Below are 21935 nucleotides of genomic sequence, written 5' to 3' on the forward strand. Positions count from 1 at the left end.
GTGGGCCCACCTGCTGTGTGCACGTCACTGCGGCACTGAGCACCGTCTTTTGTAATCACAGCTCTAATCAGGCAGTTAATCTGAGAGGCCTGCCCTTTGGGAGGATGGGAATGGGGCCAGGGCCCCTCTCCTGAGGCTGTGGGGTGGTGAGGGCGGATGCCAGAAGAATAGATTGGTAGGGGGTGGTGGGAGGTGATGGTGCTGTGCTAGCTCTCAGGTCCCTGGCACTCGTGGGGGTCTCCTGCCCTCTCTCCAGACCCCCTCTATCCCAATTACCCTAGGAGTACCAGCAGCCCCCCCGGGGTGTGCTGTCCTGCATCTGTGCCCAAGGCTCAGCCCCTCCCTGCTCTGTCCCTGCTCCCCCTCTTGTGCCAGAACTGCCTCTCCCAGGGCCATGGTCACCAGAGCCAGGGGTCTAGAGTACAGAGTCATCAAAAACTGTAATGAGATAGGAAAAAATACCTTTCACACCATAGAAACCAGGAAGAGCTAATTTGGATGTGACAACTGCTTTTAATTGGTGGCACCCAGAGGTCCTGGTCAGGTGGGGGGCTGTGGGTGGCATGAGGCAGGTGGGTGTGGGTGGGGGTGCTGACTGGCAAGAGGACAGGCCAGATGATTGGGGCCAAGCTGCCTGGGAAGAGGGAGTGGTTGAGAGGGAGAAGAGCAGCGATCAGCTCTAGGTGTGGCTCTGGGGCAGGACTGTGACCCGACCTTAAGGGCTGTCCGCGTGGTAAGGAGTGCGCGTAGTTTGCGGATATCGAAGTGTCAGGGTAGTTCTTGATAAAAAGCAGGTCGGGTAACATATGGAGAAGGTTGAATCATAGCAAACTGGGGATGGGAAAGCTTAAACTGACTGCAGGGCTGCAGCCCAGGCCATCCCCGTACGTGGTGGGGTCCCTCACCCCGGCCACACTGCCGTGGCCCTGAGAGCCAGGCACCTTGCTGACTCCTGCCGGCTCCTCTCCCCGTGGGGCCTGGCTGGTGCCCCTCCCTCAGGAGTGAGGCTAGGCTTCCAGGTGCCTGCAGGCTCCACCCGCCTTGTCCACTGGCACAGGCGCCTTGTGTGGCTGATCTGGGGAGTCCCATGCTCAGGTACTGGTCACTGGCCTTTGCCCAGCTGTTGTTCCCCTCCAACCCTGGGAGGAAGGACTGGAGGCCACCGTGCCCTCGGGCTGTGCCTTCAGCAGCAACACCCCGGCTGCCTCCTCAGGCTGCCTGGTCCTCGGGCTCAGGGAAGAGGCTTCTGGAGCAGGGGTGGGAAGCCCTGCTGTGCACAGTTCTGCCATCTTGTGGCCTCCTGGGCCTATAGCTTGGTCTGCCTGTTTCTGGAGGCCTTAGTGCCCCATCTGTGGCCCATTGCTGGGCAAGGTCCTCAGGCTGGTGGACGGAAAGTTGTGGGACCTGGGGTAAGGTCAGCGCCTACCTGGGGTGTTGGGTCTCTGGTCGCTGCCTTTCCCCGCCAAACCTTTCCTGGTGGAGACTGTCCTGCCTCCTTGGGCACGCTGGGAGCCCATGCATGGCTGGACGCAGCTGGGGGCTTCCTCTGCTGCTCGTGACCTCAGAGCCACAGCTCTGGTTTCAGCTCCCTAAGCTGCTTGTGAGCTCATTTTCTTCATGGTTAATTTACCTTCAAAATTCTATAAAAATCTGAACTTCCCTCAACTCCTGCAGTCGGAGCAGGTGAGAGCTGTGGCCTCCATCTGATGGGCTCTGCTGTCGGCGGTGGCTGGGCTGAGGAGGTGTTGCATCCAGGGCCTGGGCGGGGCCGCAGTGCCAAGTGCCCTGGGAACCTGCCACCTGGAGTTGCTCAGGCCCCAAGAGGGGCGCAGGTAGGGGCTGGTCCCAGCCTCCCTGGGCCTGGGTGCTCTCCCTTCCTGACAGCACACTGTGCAAGCTGCCCGAGCTCACCCCACAGCCCCGACAGCCTTGGAAACACCAGAGGCTGAGGGGCCAGGCAGCCCCAGCCCCAGCCCCAGCACTGTGTGTAGGAGAGCGGGCCTGCTGATGGATGGGCTCATGTCCCATTCAGATATGATGCCAGCAGTTTTCCTGTAGTTTGTCTTCCATTGCGGTAGTAAAGTTTTTAATTAGGAAAGCTAATGAGATCGATTAGTCATTAGACGTGACCTCTGCATGGTGGGGTGGAGAGGGCTGTGTGTGTGGGCCTGATAACGCAGCGCCCGGGCATCATTGCAATAAAAGCGCAGAGGGTTTGATTTGAGTGAAATGTGCCACAGGGAATACATCATGTGGAGAAAAAATTACAACCCCGGGAGTCTGTAATGAAGGGAATTAAACCAACATCCTATCTAAATAACATGATTATCTACACAAACCCTCAGCCAGCCAGGAGGAAGGGAGACTGCTGCCTGGCGGTGGCTGCTGTGCCAGCCCTCCCAGGGCTGTGGGGTTAGGGCCAGGCCTGGGCACCCATGTCCGCGGGCCCTTCTCCCTCCACCCCAGCACCCTGGCCCTGTGTGTCAGGCAGTTTCAGCCTCTCAACTCCCTGCTAAGCTCTGTGCCTTGGCAGGGATGCCCTGTACGGTTCTCTCCAGGGCCTTAATCATGAGCATACTCACTGCTGTATCTGAGCTGCCTGTTAGGGAGGGATGGGTACTGTAGACTGGGCTTTGGGGGTGACAGCCTAATTGTGGGGACGGGGTGGCTGGTGTGCCCTCCCTACCCTGGACCTCTCAGGACCACAGGTGGGAAGGGTCTAACAGGTGGCAATGTGCAGGAAGTGACAGGGGGCCTCTGTGGTGTGCTTACCACTTTACATCTTTTTGTGACCGGTAATGGGGCATTAATAAGTAAAACTCGGTAAGTTAGTGAAAAGTCTGCCTCACTAACAGGCCTGCATCCCCGGGAATGCGTTATATAAGTACTGATGCCTATTAACAGGCAGGAAGGAGGGCCAGGCCTAGAGGTGCTGGCTAGTTCAGGCTGAGCACCGCATGCAGGGTGGGGCTTTCTAAAATCCAGTCCCGTGGGCATTGAGGGCTGGGGTCTTTCTGGAGGACCTGGCATCTGCTGGTCCAGGGAGAGGGGCCAGAGAAGGCAAAGCTGTGCATCTGGGCAAGGGAAGCAGAGCTGGACAGGTTTGGGGGCTCCCTGTGCTTAGAGTGAAGGCTACAAGATTGGTGAGTCAGCCCCTGGCAGGGACCTGAGCTACGCTCCCTAGGGCCCTGTGGCTCTAAGGGTGCAGGTCACGTCCTAGAGCAGCAGGCAGTAGCCGCCGCCCTTGGAGGCCCATGGGCAGGGCACGAACAGGATGAGAATGGGGCTGTGGGCAGGCCAGTGGGCCCTGGCGAGTGGGGATGGGCTGTTGGACTGTCCACATGCAGGGGCTGAGGGAGCATGGAGCCTGGTGGGGGCTCAGAGGCCGTGGGGTCAGCTTGGGGCTTGACATAACGCAAAGGAATCGTCGTGTTCTTAAGTTCTTAGATGGAACAAGCTGTTACTGACTTTCATTGGTCTCCTTGCTTGCAAAACCTTGAAATTCAATTCAGTAAACATTTATTTATTGATGCCCACTGTATACTAGGCTCTCCCCTATACCCCAAGTGTGTGGGGTGCCCAGAACTAAGGATTTGCTTACTTGGGTCACTCTGGAAGCAGGTGTCCCAGGTGATACAGGTGACACGGCACCTCTGGTTTTGCTGAGCTTCCCTTTTCATCCTGATTCCCCTCTGAGTTGCAGCTTTTGGCAAGAGACAGAGAGATGGAGAGAGGAAGGGGGGACCCGCCTGTTGCTGGGGTGTGCCTGCCTGGCCTCCCTTGGATGTGCCATGGCCTCTTTGGTGGGCAGCTGCTGTGGGTCCCTGCTTTCAGTCCTGGGACCAGAGGCATGCCCCGCTTCCCGCACTCCCTGGACCTCAAAGCCCCCTGTGTGCCCTGAAGACAAGCTGGTACAGGGAGCCTGCGTAGCCCCCTCAGTCTGGCAGCAGACAGAGACCCTCTGATTCAGGGGCTGTCAGGAGGCCTGGATGGGAGCCTAAGCAGAGGCTGTGGTGCCCCGAGCTTGGGGGGTGGCCCTGAGGGATGGGCTTTGGGTGAGAAAGCACAGGGCCAGTTCCTCTGGCTCTGTGGGCGTGGCAACCCCTGGGGACGGCCTTGTCCTGCATGTCCCCAGGGCACGGTGGGTTCTGGCATGTCGGGAGCCTGGAGAGGAGGCATGAGATGTGGATTTGGGGGCCTGGCTGTGGCTAGAGGTCTGTTGGGTTTGGGGTTCTACAAGATGAAGCTGAGTGGCAGTTACTGTTACAACCTATGGATGGGGAGCTCCTGGTCTGGGTTGGGGGTTTGCAGGTGCTGGGAGAATGCATCCTTTGGGCTTAGGGGAGCAATGGGTCATGGAGTGTTGATCTGCCATCAGAGTAGCAGCAGGAGTGTGGGGACCTATGGGTCTGGTGCCACAGTGTGTCTGGATCCCAGGTGGCCTTTGGCTGAGGCTGGCCATTTCTCACCCAGGGATCTTGGGCCTCCCTTTGTGTTGATGAGAGGTGGTGAGGCCCCATCTCATTTTCCCAGCGGCCTTCCCTGGCGCACACACCCTCCTCATAGCTGCCCTCCTCCCCCTGCTGACCCAGGTCAGTTCCTGGTGGCTGTGTCTCTGTGCGTGGGAACCCCGAGATGCCACTTGCTTCTGGGGTACTGCTGGCAATCCCTCTTCTAAGCAGAGCCCTTGGGTGCTGTGCAGACAGGCAGAGTGTGTGGGGAGCTTCCCCCTGGGGCTGCTGGCCATGGGCTGGTCATGAGCTGCGGGTGCTGCGTTAGCTTTAATTATCTGGGCAGTTAGAGCTGTACATTATGAGAGTCAGTCAATTAGATGCATTCCTCCAAGCTATGGAGGAATTGCCAGCTATCAAGTGGAAGGGAACTCGGGCAAAACAGACCCCTGTTAATTGCATGAAACATTCAGCGAGAAAAGCCACAGCGCCTATCACCCTGCAACATGTTATGGAAACAGAAATGATGTTTCTGTGCAAACCTGCAGGGGCACATGGTGGGGGGAACCCGGAGAGGGAGGTAGGTGCTCCGCACCCCAGCCTCCTGGACCACCAATGTGCCCCCTCACTGCCCGCCAGTAGTTCCCGGGAGTTGGGGCCAGTCCCAAGTCTGGGGCTCTGGTGCTGCTCCTGGGGGCCCTGGCCTGCGACGCCATCCCAGTCAGCTGGCCTGGGGCACACAGCATCCGGTACCTGCGTCTCAGGACTCCGCCCTGTGCCCCACGCTCCTGGAGGTCACAGTGGCTCCTGGAGCACTGGTCACCAGCTTTCTGGGGATGTGTGTGCTGTATGGGGTGGAGTAGGGCTGGAGAAAGGGGTGGCAGAGTCCCTACTGACCTCCGCCCATCATCTACATCTGTGTTTCCTTTGCAGTGTCCAGCGTGCACACCCCGCGGACCCCTCCTACCAGCAAAGTGATCAAGACCCGCTACCGCATTGTCAAGAAGACACCGGCGTCTCCTGTCAGCGCCCCCCCGTCCCCATCTCTGCCCTCCTGGCGGGCACGGCGGCTCTCACTGTCCAGGTAGAGGGCCCTTGCCCTGGTGCCTGTGGGCTTTCCACGTGGAAATGCTTGCTCCACAGTTTGTTGGCTGGGAAAGGGGCTAATTTTCCCGTTTAGCGATTTCTGCACTATGGCCAGCCTCTGCAGGTGTGTCTCACACAAGCTCAGACACACGCCCTCCTATTACTAGCAAGCCGTCAGCTGGACACACCATAGCCGTTCCTCAGTACCCCTCAGGGAGAGACCTCTGGTGAGAGGCTGGCCCTGAGCAGCCCTTCTGGGAGCTGGGCCCCTCTTGCTGTTGACACACTGATTGTTAGGTGGAGGTGAGGCTGCAGCCCTCCCCACGGCACCTGCACAGGGGGCCTCCCCACAAACCCCAGCACTGCCGCTTGAGCCCAGGCTGCTGCCGGCTGACAGCCTGCAGGGTAGCAGTGGTTGCACCTGCTCTTTTTGGGTGCCCTGGGCCCAGAACAGGAGGGCTGTGGAAGTCAGGGTGGAAGCATTAGGGGGCCCTTCATGAGCTGCTCAGGATGCCTGGCATAGGGGTGCAGCCGCCCCTTCCTTCAGCTAGGGGGAATGGGTGACAGCCCTGGTGGGTGGGTGGGAATTGGGCAGTGACAGACTTCCTCCCACTATACTCTGGATGCCCCCTGGGAGCCTACCTCCTAGGGGAGTGGTGTGCATTATCTGCTGGGCACAGCAGGCACTCAGGGACACATGGCCTCTGGCCAGAGGCTGTAGGGTAGGGAGCTATTGTGCCCTGAGGGGCTGGACCACAGGCTGAAGCAGCTATGGTCCCTGGCAGGGACCATCCTTCCAGCCCCCGTGGGCCCCAGCACCCGGTGGACAGTGGCTGCTGGCTCTGGGTATGTAGGGAGAGGAGGTGCAGGACTGCTGGCCCATGGCAGGTGTTAATGGGTGGTCGGTGGCACCCACTGCCCTCCTCTCTTAACACCAGGCTGTATTAAACTTAGCCCTGCTGCTGAGTTTTCTAGAGGCAATAGCTGGAAGTATATTTTAAATTAATTTTAGTGCACTTTTTGTAATATTTTTGTTTTAAATAGATTTATAAGCATCTTGGGGGCTATTTCTACAAATTTATGAAGATAATTTTCACTCTCTCGATAAGGTTAAATTTACACCTGCTATTTCCATATTAATTCACAGTGCTAAGTGGGTCTAATTTTCTTCCGTTCTCCTATCTGGTGAGCATGGCCTTTTCTAATGCAATTTCCCCCTCACTAAATCACTGTGATCGGGAGTCATGATCGAGCTAAATTAACTTAAATTAATTTACTTAATAAGAGCCCCAGATCATCGTGAATGAGGCTCAGATTTATTGACTTTTGCTCCGCCTTCTCCTGCAGTAGGCATTGCAGGCCCACTGGCTGCCCTGGCCAGGCCCCGCCTATCCCAGGGGCATAGCCTGGGAGCTGGGGTGACTTTTATCAGGGCTGCATCAGTGGGCCTCTCCCTCCTGATCTCTAAGCACCAAAGAGGCCCAGGTTTGGGTCCAGCTAGGCCAGTGTGGAGTGTGCTGGGCCTTGATGGGGTCAGAGCAGAAACTGCAGGCCTGGTAAGGCAGGAGTTCCTAGAGGGAGGGAGGAGGCCAGGTGCTCGAGCCAGCAGCCCCCTCGCATAGTCAACTGGAGTGTTGGCAGGGTGTACTAGGCAGGGAACTGCTGGTCTGCACAGGATGGGGAATATGCCTTTGCCACAGTCATGGGGAGCTGGGGGCCAGGACAATATCCGAGTGCTGTATGGGCAGCTGTGCACATCCCACCTCAGGCAGACGGATGGGGCTGGCTGTTGTGGCAGGCCAGCCTGGCACTGTGGGTGCTCTGGGTGTACTGGCAGTAGACAGGTCCAGACCCAGCTGTCAGCCTGGCATGGCCACTGCTCACCCCAGGTTCCTGGTCCCAGGGAAGGTGATGCCCAGCCAACCGTCTTGCAGAAAGGGCCGTGGCTGTCTGGGTGTCCTGGCATAGGGGCCCAACTTGACAAAGCGGGTGGGAGTAGGGTGTGAAGCCTCTGGATAACTCTGCAGCCCTTCTCCAGGGCTGTCCCAGGCTCCAGACAGTGCAGGGCCTTCCACCCTGGCTTGGGCCTGGAAGCTAAACCCTCCAAGGACAGGTTCCTGGTACTCCAGGCCTCAGCACCCTCCTGTGCATGGAGGCATGGATGAGCCCACCCCTGGTTGCCACAAGTTAACTAAGGGCATGGGGGGCCCTGACTAGTTCACCCCAGGCCTGTCTAACCCATTGTCATGACTCAGGGCACACTCTGAGCCCAGAGCCCTGAACCCTCGGGGAGCTGGGCTTGGGCCTGTGGAGTGTGGTTGGGTGGGGTGGATGCTGAGGGCCAAGTGGCTCAAGGGCCATGGGAAAAGTGGCTGTCAGGTAGGCTGGCTTCATTCACCAAGGCTCCCTGCGCACTCGTGGGGCTGCCTTAGAGTGGCTTGACGCCAGCTACCCAACCCTGCTGTTGGCTGCCCACGGGGCTTGGCTTGTCAAAGCAGCAAAAAAGTCCTGTTTCTGGGGCTGGCAACTAGTCTGGTACCCAGCCACCCACTGCCTTCAGCTCCATCATGGGGACGCCTGCATGTGGTCAGGAGGCCCCAGCGGTGGGGGGCAACTGGCCACAGCCTTGACCTCTGCCCTGCACAGCTGCAGCTTTGTCAGCTCTCTGGGCAGAAGCCCCAGCATTCCTGGAAGTCTTAGTGGACAGAGCAGGGGGCTGGTGGGCATAAGTGGAAGTGAGGCAGGTGACCCTGTGGCAAGAGCTCCTACATTGGTGCACGGTGGTCTTGGAACTCACCTCCTGCAGGCACTCACGGTGAGTGAAGATGTTATTGCAGAGAGGAAGCTGTGGGGGCTGGGGAGCTGCCATGGGAGAGCCCCTGGAGGGCAAGCAGGAAGCTGGGAGGGCCGGGTGGAGGTCTTGCAGGCTATGGGGCTGCTGCCTGGAGAATCGCCTGGAGCAGCCAGGTGTCCCAGGCAGGGGCGGGGTCAGAGTCGGGGTGCTGTAGCCCTGCACCAAATGCCCTGACCTAGGTGAGTCCCAGTGCTCCCTGTGCCCAGGGTGCACCCCCCATCGTGGTGGGGCCCACCACACTGGGTCCTGTGGCATGGGCCTGGCACTAGAAGGGCTGCAGAGGCAGCAGAGCCACTACCACCCTGTCCCCTGCTTGCTGCTGGTTCCCACTTGGCCCAGGGTTGGTGCTTTTCCCCCTTCCCTGCTCTGCTGGGGAGCAGGAGGCAGGCATCCCCAGGCTGGGCCTTGGTGTCTAAGGAGAGGGCACAGAGCACAGAGTCCTTGGCTGGTCCTCCTTTCTGGATGCCAGCCCACAGCACTGTGGCCAAGTGGCAGTGTGCCAACCAAGGGCACTTTGCTCTCTCTTCTGATTTGGGTAGAAACCTACTCTCAACCCCGTGTCAGATTTGACCCAACATGTGGGAAGCTGAGGGGCTGCGTAACAACCCACATCCACAGTAGGAGACCCTGGTGTCTCCTTCCCTACTGCAGGCTCTGTCTGGCCTGGAGATGGAGGGAGGTGCTGGCACTTCATGGCAAGGCTCCAACCCCAGAAATACCTGAGGAGAGAAGGTGCCTGGGCTGGAAGTAGGTCAGTTAGCCATCAGGGTCTACTAGCTGATCAGCATGAGTCCGGTTTGGGGCAGACATAGGTGGGAAGCCCTTGGGCAGTAACTCCAGGACCCTGCGGGTGCTGCCAGCCAGGGTCTCTGTTGGGGCCTGCCCACTGAGAGCCATAGGGGATGAGGTGGCCGCTGCCCTGGTTGGGATAGGAGGCCCTTCCCAGGCAGTACTCTTGCCTGCCTGTGGGCGGCATCCGTGGCACCACGTCTGTACTGCCACTTGGCCAGTGGCCTTGGGCTTCCCGCTGCCTGGGCCCAGAAGCTATGGGTGGGATGGGCTCCAGGGCCCTGAGGACTCCACACCGCTGCTGCCTGGGACTGACCTCAGGGCTCTGCACCCCAGGGCTGAGGCTCATGCTGAGTGAGGATTTAGCTTTTTGTTCTCAGATTTGTGGGCTTGCCTGTGTACCCTTGCTGGCTTCCCAGCACGTTCCTTAATATGAACTGAAGCTGAAATGTGACTTGTATCTCTAAAGTGCCTGTCACTTTTTTTCTCATTCCGAATTCATTTGACAGGAAAGTGTGAAATAAACAGAAGCTGCTTTGCTTAAGCAGATGAGTTTGGAGGCTGTTGCGTCCAGACTACAAATGGTGCTGTCACAGGGGCTGTGTGCGGGGCTGCCTCGCTCCATTGTTTCAATTCTTGTGTCTGGGTGGTAAATCTTAAGTCATCTCTGGGAGGTTTGATGAGGTGCGGGGTTTGATTTTGAAGGCTCTGAAATGCTCTTCCAAAATTACATATCATTAAAGAGGAATTCAGCCCAAATTTGGGCGCCATCCCCTTGTGGGGGGGGGGTCTTGGTTCCCATGTGGTCCCCTCACCCCCCAGCCCAGGGACTCTGCAGATGGTCGAGGCTGGGCTGCAGCCTGCCCAAGGCCCACCCAATTTGCGGCCCATGGCCTGAGGGGACTGCAGGCTGCCCCTTCCCAGCTCTCTGTCGGTGCCCTGGGGGCAGGCCCACTGCTGACCACCCCTCATGCCTCAGGAAGAGCTGCCCACACAGTGAACTGAGTCCTGCTGTGAGGAAGGGCAGAGGATGAGAGGGCAGGCCTGGGGCAGGCAGCTCCCTGGCATTCCTGGGCCCAGGCCCTCTTCCTCCAACCCCCCGCCCATCCTCTCAACCTCCGGATTAGTTTGTTGCATTTAGTCTTTTGGGGTGACTTTATTTTGATTGACTTTTGCACTTAGAGAAAAGTTGCAAAAAATTGTATGTGAAACCGCTGTTTTTCACCTGAATTCACAAGTGGTCTCTGCCGGCCCAGCTGTTGAATCATTTTCCTCTGTCCGTATACGACCATTTTCCAGGAAGTTGGTGATGTGGCGCCGCTTGACCAGGCACTGAAGGAGGGTCCCGCAGATGAGGGAATGCTGCCAGGAGTCCGAGCTGGCTGTGTGCACCCCCAGCCCTCAAGGTCCTGCCTCTTCAAACGCGGAGTCTGGAACTGCCTTCAGCCTTGCTCCTCGTTCGTGACCCTGCATTTTGGGGAGCGGGGGCCAGGTGGTTAGTGCAATGTCCCTGGGCTCATAGGATGCCTCCTCATATGCGACAAGACAGATGCGCTGTTGTGGCAGGAGGGCCACGGAAAGCCTGGGGGCCCCGTCAGTGCAGCCTTGGGGCACCTGGCGTCCAGCTGCCCTGACCCTCGCTGGATTTCTCTGCAGAAACGGCTACTCCAGCTGTTTGTGGGAGGTGTGTGGAGCCTGTGTGAGAAGCTGCCCCGACCGGGGCATCCCCCAGGCCTTCCAGGCCCTTTGTGATTTCCCACCATCACTCCTTCTGAATTGGTTGCTTGGTATTCCATGAGGAACCTCTGTCCCTTATCCCCAATGCTGTGTGTGGATTTGTTCATTTATGATGGTGTGGACCCCAGAGTCTTACATATTTAATAGGAAATAATCTGTTCCCATTGTGATTGATTTTGACCCTCAGTTTGACCCAGCCCTGGCCTGTGGAGGCCCCTTCAGGCTGGCCCTGGGTCCTTCCCATGTGGCACTGCCATTCTCCAAGCCACCCTTGCCTGCACAAGGCTCACCTGCAACTTTTTTTCCCTGATCCCAGAACCCGTCACTTCCCTGCAAAACCTGGCTCTTCACAGTGTAGCGGCTTTGCCGCTTCCAACCCCCACAGCCAGGGATCTTGTGGTGCCGTGCCAAGGAGTGACAGGTGTGTAGAGGGGTGGTCCCGGCTGGGGTGTGTGACTTTGCTTCCAGGCCCTCCTGGGCCTGTGCATCAGTGCACAGCTGTCCCGATTAAAGATCACCAGGCCCTGTCCAACACTGTGGCTCCCTTCTGCCTCTCCCGTGGTGTACCTGTGACTCTTCCCTGATTGGGAGACACCTGGCCCCTTGTCCTGGTGTGCTCACTCCCTAGAGCTTGACAGTTGTTCATAGCTCTCTCTGCAGTAAAATATACATCCAGTGAGATGCCTGGATCTAAGTATATAGTTCTTGAGTTTTGACAAATGCACACACTGTTGTGACACACGTCTCTGTCAAGTCAGAGGACATCCCATTACCGAGCGCAGCCTGGCCTCTTCCCTGTGAATACCTCCATCCCCTGAGGAGCCCGGTTCTGAAGATGTCCACTGGGGATTTGTTTTGCTTGTACTAGAATGCCACTTCAATGGCACGCGCGCTCTGTGCCCTTGTGTCTAGCCTTCACCGCTCAGCCTCGGCTCTGGCCTGGTGCACACTGTTGCCTGTCAGAAGGCCACTCTATATGTTGCTGAGAAGCGTTGTGCTGTTTTTTCCCCATCTGCTTGTTGGCCATCCTCTCAGTGGATGTCTGGTCCCTCCGACTCTGGGTAATCATGGCTGGGGGCTGTGCCCGCCATCTCACAGCCCTGTGGGTGGACCCGGGTTGCCGCTTCTCATGGGTGCACACCCGCAAGTAGGATTGCAGGGCTCTGGGACGGCAAGGTCTGCTTCATGGAGTGCTGGGATGCCACCTGGTCACTGTCATTTTAATGTCTGCATTCTTGGTGTGTGGTGGTGCAGTGTGGCGTTGGTCTCGTTTCCTCGATTACCAGTGATGCTGGGCGCTGCTCCTGGGCTTGTTGAAGGCCATTGGTTGTCGTCACTGTGAACAGTTGCTCAGGCTCCTTTGCCCGCTTGTAGCTGGTGGTTTGACTTTGTTCCTGGGCTGCCGGCGTGTGTGTAATTTGTGTAGGGCTCTGTGCCCTCTGTCTTCCCTGGCCAAGGGGGCCTCACCTGGCTGAATGGGGCCTTGCTTCCTGGCCAGGAGTCTGGTGGGGTGTAGGGGGGCTCTCACGGCCATGTGGCTGCCATGCCAGCAGCCTGGATCCCCATGTTGAGAGTACAATATCAAGGACACCGCTCCTTCCTCCACCCCCAGGGAGCTGGCTGAGAGTGCCCACTGAGGGTCGCCGCCTATCCCAGGATTAGAAGTCTGGCCTGAGGATACCAGGGGGTATCTGTTGCTGACTTAGTGCCAAGGCTTCAGGCAGAGACAAGGGTGGGGCCCCTCTGGGTGTCTGTGCTGGTGGGCACCAGGCAGGGGCCTGGAGGAGGCCTGTGGGATCACCCCCAGACACCCCTTCCTAGCGCTGCCCACTTCCCCAAGTGGTGCTGAAGCAGGTCTTCTCCAGCAAGTTTTTTAGAATTTTATTTTATGAAAACAGGCGGTTAGGGCTCCCCAAGTGCTGTAAAAGTTAATGTGATGGCCTCCCTGTGCCTGTGCTCATTTTTATAATTTTTTATTTTATGAAACAGGACAGGGAGCTTAGTGACTTATTACTATTCATTTCGTCTCAATGCAGTAAATATTGATTCAGTTGGGGGTTTTCAATTTAAGCCACTCGGCGATTATATAAAATATTACTGGCCTCTGAAATTATGCTTACCGATCCCTTCGGCTGCTCATTAAGGAAGTGGTGCAATTGCGGCCCCCTTGCTTTCATCATCCTAATAAATGGGCTGGGGTGCACTTCTGCGGAAGGCTCTGCGGAAGCTGCTGGTGGGGCCGACAGCAAGGACGCAGCTCTTAATTTGAAAGTAGCTTCACGGTGCTCCTTGGTTATTTATTTATTTCTCTGACCTTTTGAGGCAAGCGGGCTTTCAGCTGTCAGCAGCCCCAGCCACCCTGTACCTGGGTCAGGGAGGGGCTGGGCTTTGGGTTGGGACTAGGTTGGGATCCCTCGTCCTTGTTGGTTTGGGGAGGTCAGGGGGACACTCACCCTTGCCAGGGGTGCTGAGGCCAGGACTCGCTGAGGGATACTTGATTTCCCTCCAGTGCCTCATCCAGAAGGTGGGACCTTTTCTTGGCAATGTGAGAGCCCAGCCCCTTGCTGGCAGAGCTGGGCCTGGAATATGGGGTGCTGGGCAGACAAGGGCCCTGGGTGCCTAGATGGGCCCGCTGCCTTCCTTTCTCCTTTGCGGTTCCCACGGGCAGTCTGCACTCACTGCCAAACACTCATCTAGGGCGGCGTGACCTGCTGCAAGGCCACCCAGGGCCTTCCGGGCATCAGGCCTTCAGGAGCCAAGTGCCAGGCCAGCCAATCCCTCTGGGTCCGGGGTCTGTCTGCACCTGTGTGGGCAGCCCTAGGACTGCCCTTGGCGATGACAGGAGACAGCAATCAGCACTGCAGGGTATCAGGGTTAGAGCCTGGGGCCCCCAGGGGAGGCTGTGCTTGCTGGGCCACCGGTGCCACATGGGCCCTGTGCTCCCAGGCAAGGATGGACCTGAGCCACCCTCCCAGCTGCCTCCTCTTTGACCTTTTCAGGCCCTGACACTGACAGTCAGAAGACATTGGCATCAGGGAGCATTGGCATGGTGGGGTGATAGAGAGGGGTGGGCATCGCAGGTGTCTGGCATGGGGAGGGGCCCGGTGGGGCTAAGTGCCCATCTGAGCCCCTGGCCCATCCCCCTCAGTGGTCACATGGCCCCTGTGAAAGTCACTTTCCACCCCCCACATGGTGTTTGTTTCATTGCTTCCTCCCTGGTCCTGGGGACTGCTGGCATGGGGCCTGGGGTCAGAGACGTAGCTGGAATGTTTGTGGTGAGATCCCATGAGGGGTAGCACCCAGGCTCCATCTGCAGATGGTGTGTGTGGGGGACAGGCCGGGATAGGGTTGTGGCCCTGAAGCTGGCCTGATGGAGGGAGGGTGGCAGACATCTGAGTTCCCCCACTGGCTCCATCTCAGGCCAGGGCCTCCCTCTCTGGCTCCGTAATAAGCTGGTCCAGAGCTTGCTGGCCCGTGGCATGTCCTTGGTGTCTGTGTCCCTGAGGGCCATGCTCGTAGGTAGGAGGCACCTGGTGGGGCATAGCGGCCCGCTGAGAGGGCCAGTGCCCTCTGCCTTCCTGCCCTAGGTTCTGCCCCACATCCCTTGGGCCTTCTCTGTCGTTGGCTGGACCCCAGCTCTGCCAGGCTTTCCTCGTGTGGCCTCTCCAGCCCTCTAGGCTTAGGTCCACGGTCTTCATTCTTTCTGCTCTGCTTTTGCTGTTGCTGCCTCCACCCGTCTGTCTTCCCGTTCATGGTCTCTGGCCCTCTTCTTCTGTGTTTGAATGCATCCCTCTGTCCTCTTGTCACCTGGCACATTCTCTCTCAGTGTGGGGAGCTGTCTCCTTGCGCCTTGAAGTTTCTGTGGGTGCCAGGAACAGGGAGGCTGGGCTTCCCAGCAAGGAGGGAGGTAAGGTGCAGTGGGTGCGCTGGGCTCCTGGGGCCTGTGTGCATGCAGGCCTAGCAGTGGCGGGCTGCGCGGTGGCCTCTGCTGTACCGGCCTCTCTGGCAGCGGCCCTGTGGCCACCCCCTTCATGGCATCAGCCCAGCGGGTCAGTGCTCTCCTAGGCCACCTTCCGCCCCTGCTGCTCATGGACCGTGAGCCCTGGACCAGTCTGGCCTCTGGGCAGCTCTGCCCAGGATTGCTCCCCCTCACCTACGCTAGGCCTGTCTTGCGCGTGCTGTGTGTGCTATGTCTTGATCTGTATGACATACAGATACCGATGGCTTCTTTGCTCTTCAAAGGTTGGCCTTTGTGGCGGAGGCCTGCCTAGTAGCCTTCAGATTGGCCTGTAGGGGCAAATGGTGGGGAAGGGCCAGGCAGGTCCGTACTTCTCCCAGGCTGGCTGGGTCCTTGTGGGCAGACCCTGAGAGAACAGGACCTCATGGGGCCCCATAAGAGCAAAACCACAGGCCATGGCATGGCCTCCTGTGAGCCAGCGGTGACATCCCAGGGGCTCAAGGGGGAGAGGCAGTTGGCTTGGTGGGGCCTGTCATGACAGACCTGGAGAGAATGGCCCATGAGTTGGCCCGAGGGGAGCCTCATTCGGTGGACACGTTGGGCAGGAGGCCTTGGAAAGGCCCTTTAGCTCTCTCCCCATGGAAGATGGGCCTTGGGCTGTGTCCTGACCACACCTGTGTCCTCTCCGGTGCCCCTGGATGTTCCTGGAAATGAGGGAGAGAGGAAACTGGAAATACTGCCCTGACAGGAAGAAATAAAATGTCCTTGTTACCCAGCAGTACCTAGATGCCTTACATAGTCAAACACCATTTTAAATACCACTTTTATCCTGGTTTTAAGGGTGGTAGTAAAGAACCATTCTAATAATCAATATCATATTTAATTCGTTGCATATATCAACCCGCCAGCCCGATCCTACCCCAAAACATGATTCCTTTCTCAAGGCTGGGCCCGGGCCTCTGGAGTTGGGTGGCAGGAGGTGTTGCTCTAGGGGTCTGGGGTAGGAAGACAGGCTCCCCGTGTCAGCTGTGGGGTCTGGAGGGACTTACAGCCATGCAGGACCACGCTGAACCGCCTCCACAAACAGGTGCTCGCTCAGGCTTGTGGTGAGCCACCACCTTATCCCAGGGTTCCACTGTGTAGCATTGGGACCCACAGGCTCTCTGGCAGGAGGCTCCATGGGGCACAGGGTACCCAAGGAGACATGGGCCCTCAGGAGGGGTACCCTTCCCCTGCCTTGGCTCTGGGGTTGGCTACCCACTCCACCTTCTATGCTTGCCTCCGTGCCCCCACTCCATGTCTCTGCCAGCATGTCCTCAAGATGGGATCTGGGGCATTCACTCATCATTCAGGGTTGTTGAGCTGGAACACGGCCCTTCTACTGCTGGGGCATCTCTATCACGTCTCCTCCCACGCAGCACCTTCTGAGGCTGTCAGAGGTCTCTTCAACCACTTCACGCGCCAACTGAGACTTGTTGGGAATTGTGCGTGTGTCTGAGGGGTGTTGCCCTGGTGAGTGGGGCTGCACTTGTAGACCTCTGTGTATTGGGGATAGGCCCAGTGACCCCTGCTTGCCCTTTCTGTGGCACCCTGTCAGCATGGCCAGGTGGCTCTGGGTGCGCCCTGTCCATCCCCACGACCCCAGGGCTGGCAGGCTGGAGTAGAGCCGGTTTATTTTTCTCTAACTTTCCTCCAAGTCAGCAAGGTTTGCGTGGCTGCCCCGCCTACTCCCCAGGGCAAGGAGCCCTGGTTTAATTTGCGGTTAGATGTCTGTTAAGATTGCGTCCACTTCCCAAGTCAGCACTTAATTGGCAAGGCACTTGATTTAACAGCGTGGGAGCCTCCACCGAAAAAATGGCTTAAATAAATCACAGCCTGACGCCAGAAAATAGATATAATCTCAGCATTAACTACATTAATAGTAGCAGGAGCCGAATTAAGAAAGCCATAAAGCATAGGCAGGGGAGCATAAATTACAGCTGGGCTCTGTCCCCTCGGGCTCAGCCTTGCCTGGGGCAGGATGGTGTCCTAGGCCCCTCTCTGGCCCCGCCCTCGCAGGAAACCCTAGGAAGCGGGGCTGGCAGGTGGTCTGCCCCGCCCCACAGGGCTCAGGAGCCCTGGAAGGTTGGCTGTACTCTTCTGCCTTCTGGGGCTCCCTGAAGAATTGGGAACTTTACCCCTGCCATGCCCCACCCCCAGCTCCTACTTGGGTTCACCCCAGCTGAGAACTTTCCACCTGGTCCTTCCTCTGCGCAGTAGGTGCCAGCAGGTGCTAGCAAGGCCCCTTACCACAGTGTTAGAGCAGAGAGTAGGCAGGACAGGGGCTGGTGGTGCCAGACCCAACTCTGACTGCACTGCCTCCACTTGCTGCCTCCCACAGTTGGCCTTTATCCTCAGTGTCTGCACCCTGGAAGGCTTCTTGGAGGAGGTGACATTTAGCTTGCTGGTTGGATAGGCACACCTTGGATCACCAGTCGGGTCCCACATTAGGCCTGGCAGTTGAAGTAGTGCCTGTTCGTCATTGTTCTTTTGTCTGCCCGGTAAGATTTGTTCCTCTGGGGCACACCCATCCTGTTGGACCTGGTTCCTGTCAAGGGGCTGGCAGGGCTTTAGAGAGCTGGGTGGGCGCCTGCTGCAGGCCAGTTTGCATAGCTGCCACTGCCAGGCACTTTCAGCAGTTTAGTAAAGGAGAGTGCTATCAGTTTTAGTTGCAGTTTATTACATTCTTTGTCAAGTTCAACATCTTTTATGTTTACTCCTCATTTGCCTCTGGCTTATTTCTCACAAGTTTGCACGATTCGTAAGTATTCAGGGTGCCACCCTTTTATCTAGACTGTACGTTTTTTCTCAGTTTCAGTTTTGCTCTTCAGTTTGGTTTGTGAGAAATTTTAACAGAACTTCTTACTTTCTATGTACTTAAATCTGTCAGTCTCTTAAGACCTAGTGTATTGATTTGCTGAGAACAGCCTTCCCCACCCCAAAATCATGTTAGTTCAGTTATATTTTTTTCTGGTGCTATGGTTTCAAGTTTTACATTCAAAACTTAGTCTACTTGGAACTTATCTGGGGGCATGGTTAAGATTAAAGTTCAAACTTAATTTTGTTCAATGTTTACCTAGTTGTCTTGGGACAACTTAAGTAGTCAGACTTTTTCCCATCATTTTGAAAATGCTGCCTTTATCCTGTACAAAATGCTTGCTCTTGAACCTGGCCCTCTGCACAGACCTTCCTCTCTGATTTCCCTTTGTAGAATGTTTGACACCTGTTTGTATCTTGAGTCATCAGTTCTGTGTGTATCTTGTATACCCACCACCCAGGTTAAGGTACACCCATTTCCAGCCCCCAGAAGGCTCCCTCTTGCCCTCTCCCCATAACCCCACCCACTCCCTAGGATTTTGCTCCTCTGTCGCCTGTCTGGACTAGCTCATCTTACAGCTCTGGAGCTTCATACAAATGGAATTGTACAATAAGTACTGTTTGGTGTCTAACAGCTTTTGTGTGTCATTTGTTATGAACTGAATTGTCCAAATGAATTTGTAGACTGAAGCCCTGACCCCATTGTGGCTGTATTTGGAAGTAGACCTTTACAGAGTCAAGTAAGGTGAAATGGGGTCATTGGGTGGGGCCCTAATCCCACAGGATTAGTGTCCTTCTAAGAAGAGGATGAGGCACCAGAGCTCTTCTAGCACACAGAGGAAAGGCCATGTAGGACATGGTGAGAAGGTGCTATCTGTAAGCCAGTAGAGGGGCCTCACCAGGAATCGACTCTGCTGGCACTCTGATCTTGGACTTACATCCTCCAAATGAGAAAATCGGTTTCTGCTGTGTAAGCCGTCCCTCCCACCTGTGGGCCTTGAGCAGCCTGAGCCCTCTGAGACACACTTGTTCCGTGTACACTGCTGTGTGTAGCAGCTCATTCCCCCGCCTAGCTGTGTCCTCCTCCTCCAGATGGGGCACAGTGTGTGCACTTTGCTATCACTGGGCCTTAGGATTGTTGAGTCTTTGCTCTCAGTCTTTTTGGGCATGTCGCAGAGTGACAGGGACCTGCATTTCTGTGGAGTCATGGCCTCAGAGGGTGGATGCGTGCAGGCCTGGATGTAAGGCTGCCCCTGCAATGGCTGTCAAGTGGCATTTGCACCACAGTGCCTGCTGGGCCCCATCTTTCCCGCCATGGTCATGCTGGTGGGATGTGGTGGCATCTCAGCAAGGTCTTAATTTGTACATCCTGATGACTCACACTGAGCACCTTTCCACATATGAGTGCTCACTGCCACTCTTCTTTGTGAAAGTGCCCATGGAGTCATTTACCCACTTCTGTACTGGTTTGTTTTTTTATTGATTGTGGGGTTCTTTGTATAGCATGGCTGGATTCCTCTCTCAGACGCCTTCTCAGAGCGGGCCTTGCTTCTTAATGATATCTTAGTCCATCGGTCTTTCTTTTTTCTTCCTTGGTTGTGTTTTTTTTTTTGTTGTTGTTGTTGTTAATTTTGTTATCATTAATCTACAATTACATAAAGAACATTATGTTTACTAGGCTCCCCCCTTCACCAAGTCCCCCCAGCACACCCCATTTCAGTCACTGTCCATCAGCGTAGTAAGATGCTGTAGAATCACTACTTGTCTTCACTGTGTTGCACAGCCCTCCCCATGCCCCCCCCATACATGCTAATTTTACATGCTAAGCGTAATACCTCCTTTCTTTTTCCCCACCCTTATCCCTCCCTTCCCACCCATCCTCCCCAGTCCCTTTCCCTTTGGTAACTGTTAGTCCATTCTTGGGTTCTGTGAGTCTGCTGCTGTTTTGTTCCTTCAGTTTTTCCTTTGTTGTTATACTCCACAGATGAGTGAAATCATTTGGTACTTGCCTTTCTCCACCTGGCTTATTTCACTGAGCATAATACCCTCCAGCTCCATCCATGTTGTTGCAAATGGTAGGATTTGTTTTCTTCTTATGTCTGAATAATATTCCATTGTGTATATGTAGCACATCTTCTTTATCCATTCATCTACTGATGGGCACTTAGGTTGCTTCCATTTCTTGGCTATTGTAAATAGTGCTGCAATGAATATAGGGGTGCATCTGTCTTTTTCAAACTGGGCTACTGCATTCTTAGGGTAAATTCCTAGGAGTGGAATTCCTGGGTCAAATGGTATTTCTATTTTGAGCTTTTTGAGGAACCTCCATACTGCTTTCCACAGTGGTTGAACTAATTTACATTCTCACCAGCAGTGTAGGAGGGTTCCCCTTTCTCCACAACCTCGCCAACATTTGTTGTTGTTTGTCTTTTGGATGGTGGCCATCCTTACTGGTGTGAGGTGGTATCTCTTTGTGGTTTTAATTTGCATTTCTCTGATGACTAGCGATGTGGAGCATCTTTTCATGTGTCTGTTGGCCATCTGAATTTCTTCTTTGGAGAACTGTCTGTTCAGCTCCTCTGCCCATTTTTTAATTGGATTATTTGCTTTTTGTTTGTTGAGGTGCATGAGCTCTTTATATATTTTGGATGTCAACCCTTTATTGGATCTGTCATTTATGAATATATTCTCCCATACTGTAGGGTACCTTTTTGTTCTATTGATGGTGTCCTTTGCTGTACAGAAGCTTTTCAGCTTGATATAGTCCCATTTGTTCATTTTTGCTTTTGTTTCCCTTCCCCATGCAGATATGTTGATGAAGAAGTCACTCATGTTTATGTCCAAGAGATTTTTGTCTATGTTTTTTTCTAGGAGTTTTATGGTTTCATGACTTACATTCAGGTCTTTGATCCATTTCAAATTTACTTTTGTGTATGGGGTTAGACAGTGATCCAGTTTCATTCTCTTACATGTAGCTGTCCAGTTTTGCCAGCACCATCTGTTGAAGAGACTGTCATTTCCCCATTGTATGTCCATGGCTCCTTTATCGAATATTAGTTGACCATATATGTTTGGGTTAATGTCTGGAGTCTCTGTTCTGTTCCACTGGTCTGTGGCTCTGTTCTTGTGCCAGTACCAAATTGTCTTGATTACTATGGCTTTGTAGTAGAGCTTGAACTTGGGGAGCGAGATCCCCCCCCACTTTTATTCTTCCTTCTCAGGATTGCTTTGGCTCTTCGGGGTCTTTGACGGTTCCATATGAATTTTTGAACTATTTGTTGCAGTTCGTTGAAGAATGTTGTTGGTAATTTGATAGGGATTGCATCAAATCTGTATATTGCTTTGGGCAAGATGGCCATTTTTTTTTTTTTTTTTTTTTTTTTTTTTTTTTGAGAGGGCATCTCTCATATTTATTGATCAAATGGTTGTTAACAACAATAAAATTCAGTATAGGGGGGTCAATGCTCAATGTACAATCATTAATCCATCTCAAGCCTAATTCTCGTCAGTCTCCAATCTTCTGAAGCATAACGAACAAGTTCTTACATGGTGAACGAATTCTTACATAGTGAATAAGTTCTTACATGGTGAACAGTACAAGGGCAGTCATCACAGAAACTTTCGGTTTTGATCATGCAATATGACCTATAAACCATCAGGTCAAATATGAATATTCATTTGATTTTTGTACTTGATTTATATGTTGATCCCACATTTCTCCTATTATTATTATTATTTTTATTTTTAATAAAATGCTGAAGTGGTAGGTAGATGCAAGATAAAGGTAGAAAACATAGTTTAGTGCTGTAAGAAGGCAAATGTAGATGATCAGATGATCAGGTGTGTGCCTATGGACTAAGTATTAATCCAGGCTAGACAAGGGCAGCAAGACATCCACGGATGCAGAAGATTTCTCTCAAAGCAGGGGGGGTGAGGTTCTGAGCCTCACCTCTGTTGATCCCCAAATTCTCACCTGATGGCCCCCCTGCGACTGTGCCTGTCTTAGGTTGTTCCTCCCTTGAGGAATCTTACCCGTCTCTGGCTAACCAGTCATCTTCCGGGGCCATACAGGGAAATGTAAAGTTGGTAAGTGAGAGAGAAGCCATATTGTTTGCAAAGGTTAGCTTTTTACTTCTTTGCAGATTTATGCCCTGTGGCTTCTATGCCCAGCACTTGTCTCGAGGTATCTTTACCACCTGGAGGA

General features: G+C 54.9%; 1 protein-coding gene across 2 annotated transcripts in view; it reads left to right on the forward strand.

Moving 5' to 3' along the window:
- ZC3H3 (zinc finger CCCH-type containing 3) overlaps window positions 1-21935 on the forward strand; it is a 103835-nt gene that overhangs the window by 43596 nt on the left and 38304 nt on the right. For both annotated transcript variants that reach the window (XM_037023192.2, XM_037023193.2), the window contains exon 4: window positions 5385-5535. In XM_037023192.2, coding sequence (XP_036879087.2) covers window positions 5385-5535 — 151 coding nt within the window. The remainder of the gene's footprint in view (window positions 1-5384; window positions 5536-21935) is intronic.

Source organism: Manis javanica, chromosome 2 (assembly GCF_040802235.1).
Source record: "Manis javanica isolate MJ-LG chromosome 2, MJ_LKY, whole genome shotgun sequence".
Lineage (NCBI taxonomy): Eukaryota > Metazoa > Chordata > Mammalia > Pholidota > Manidae > Manis > Manis javanica.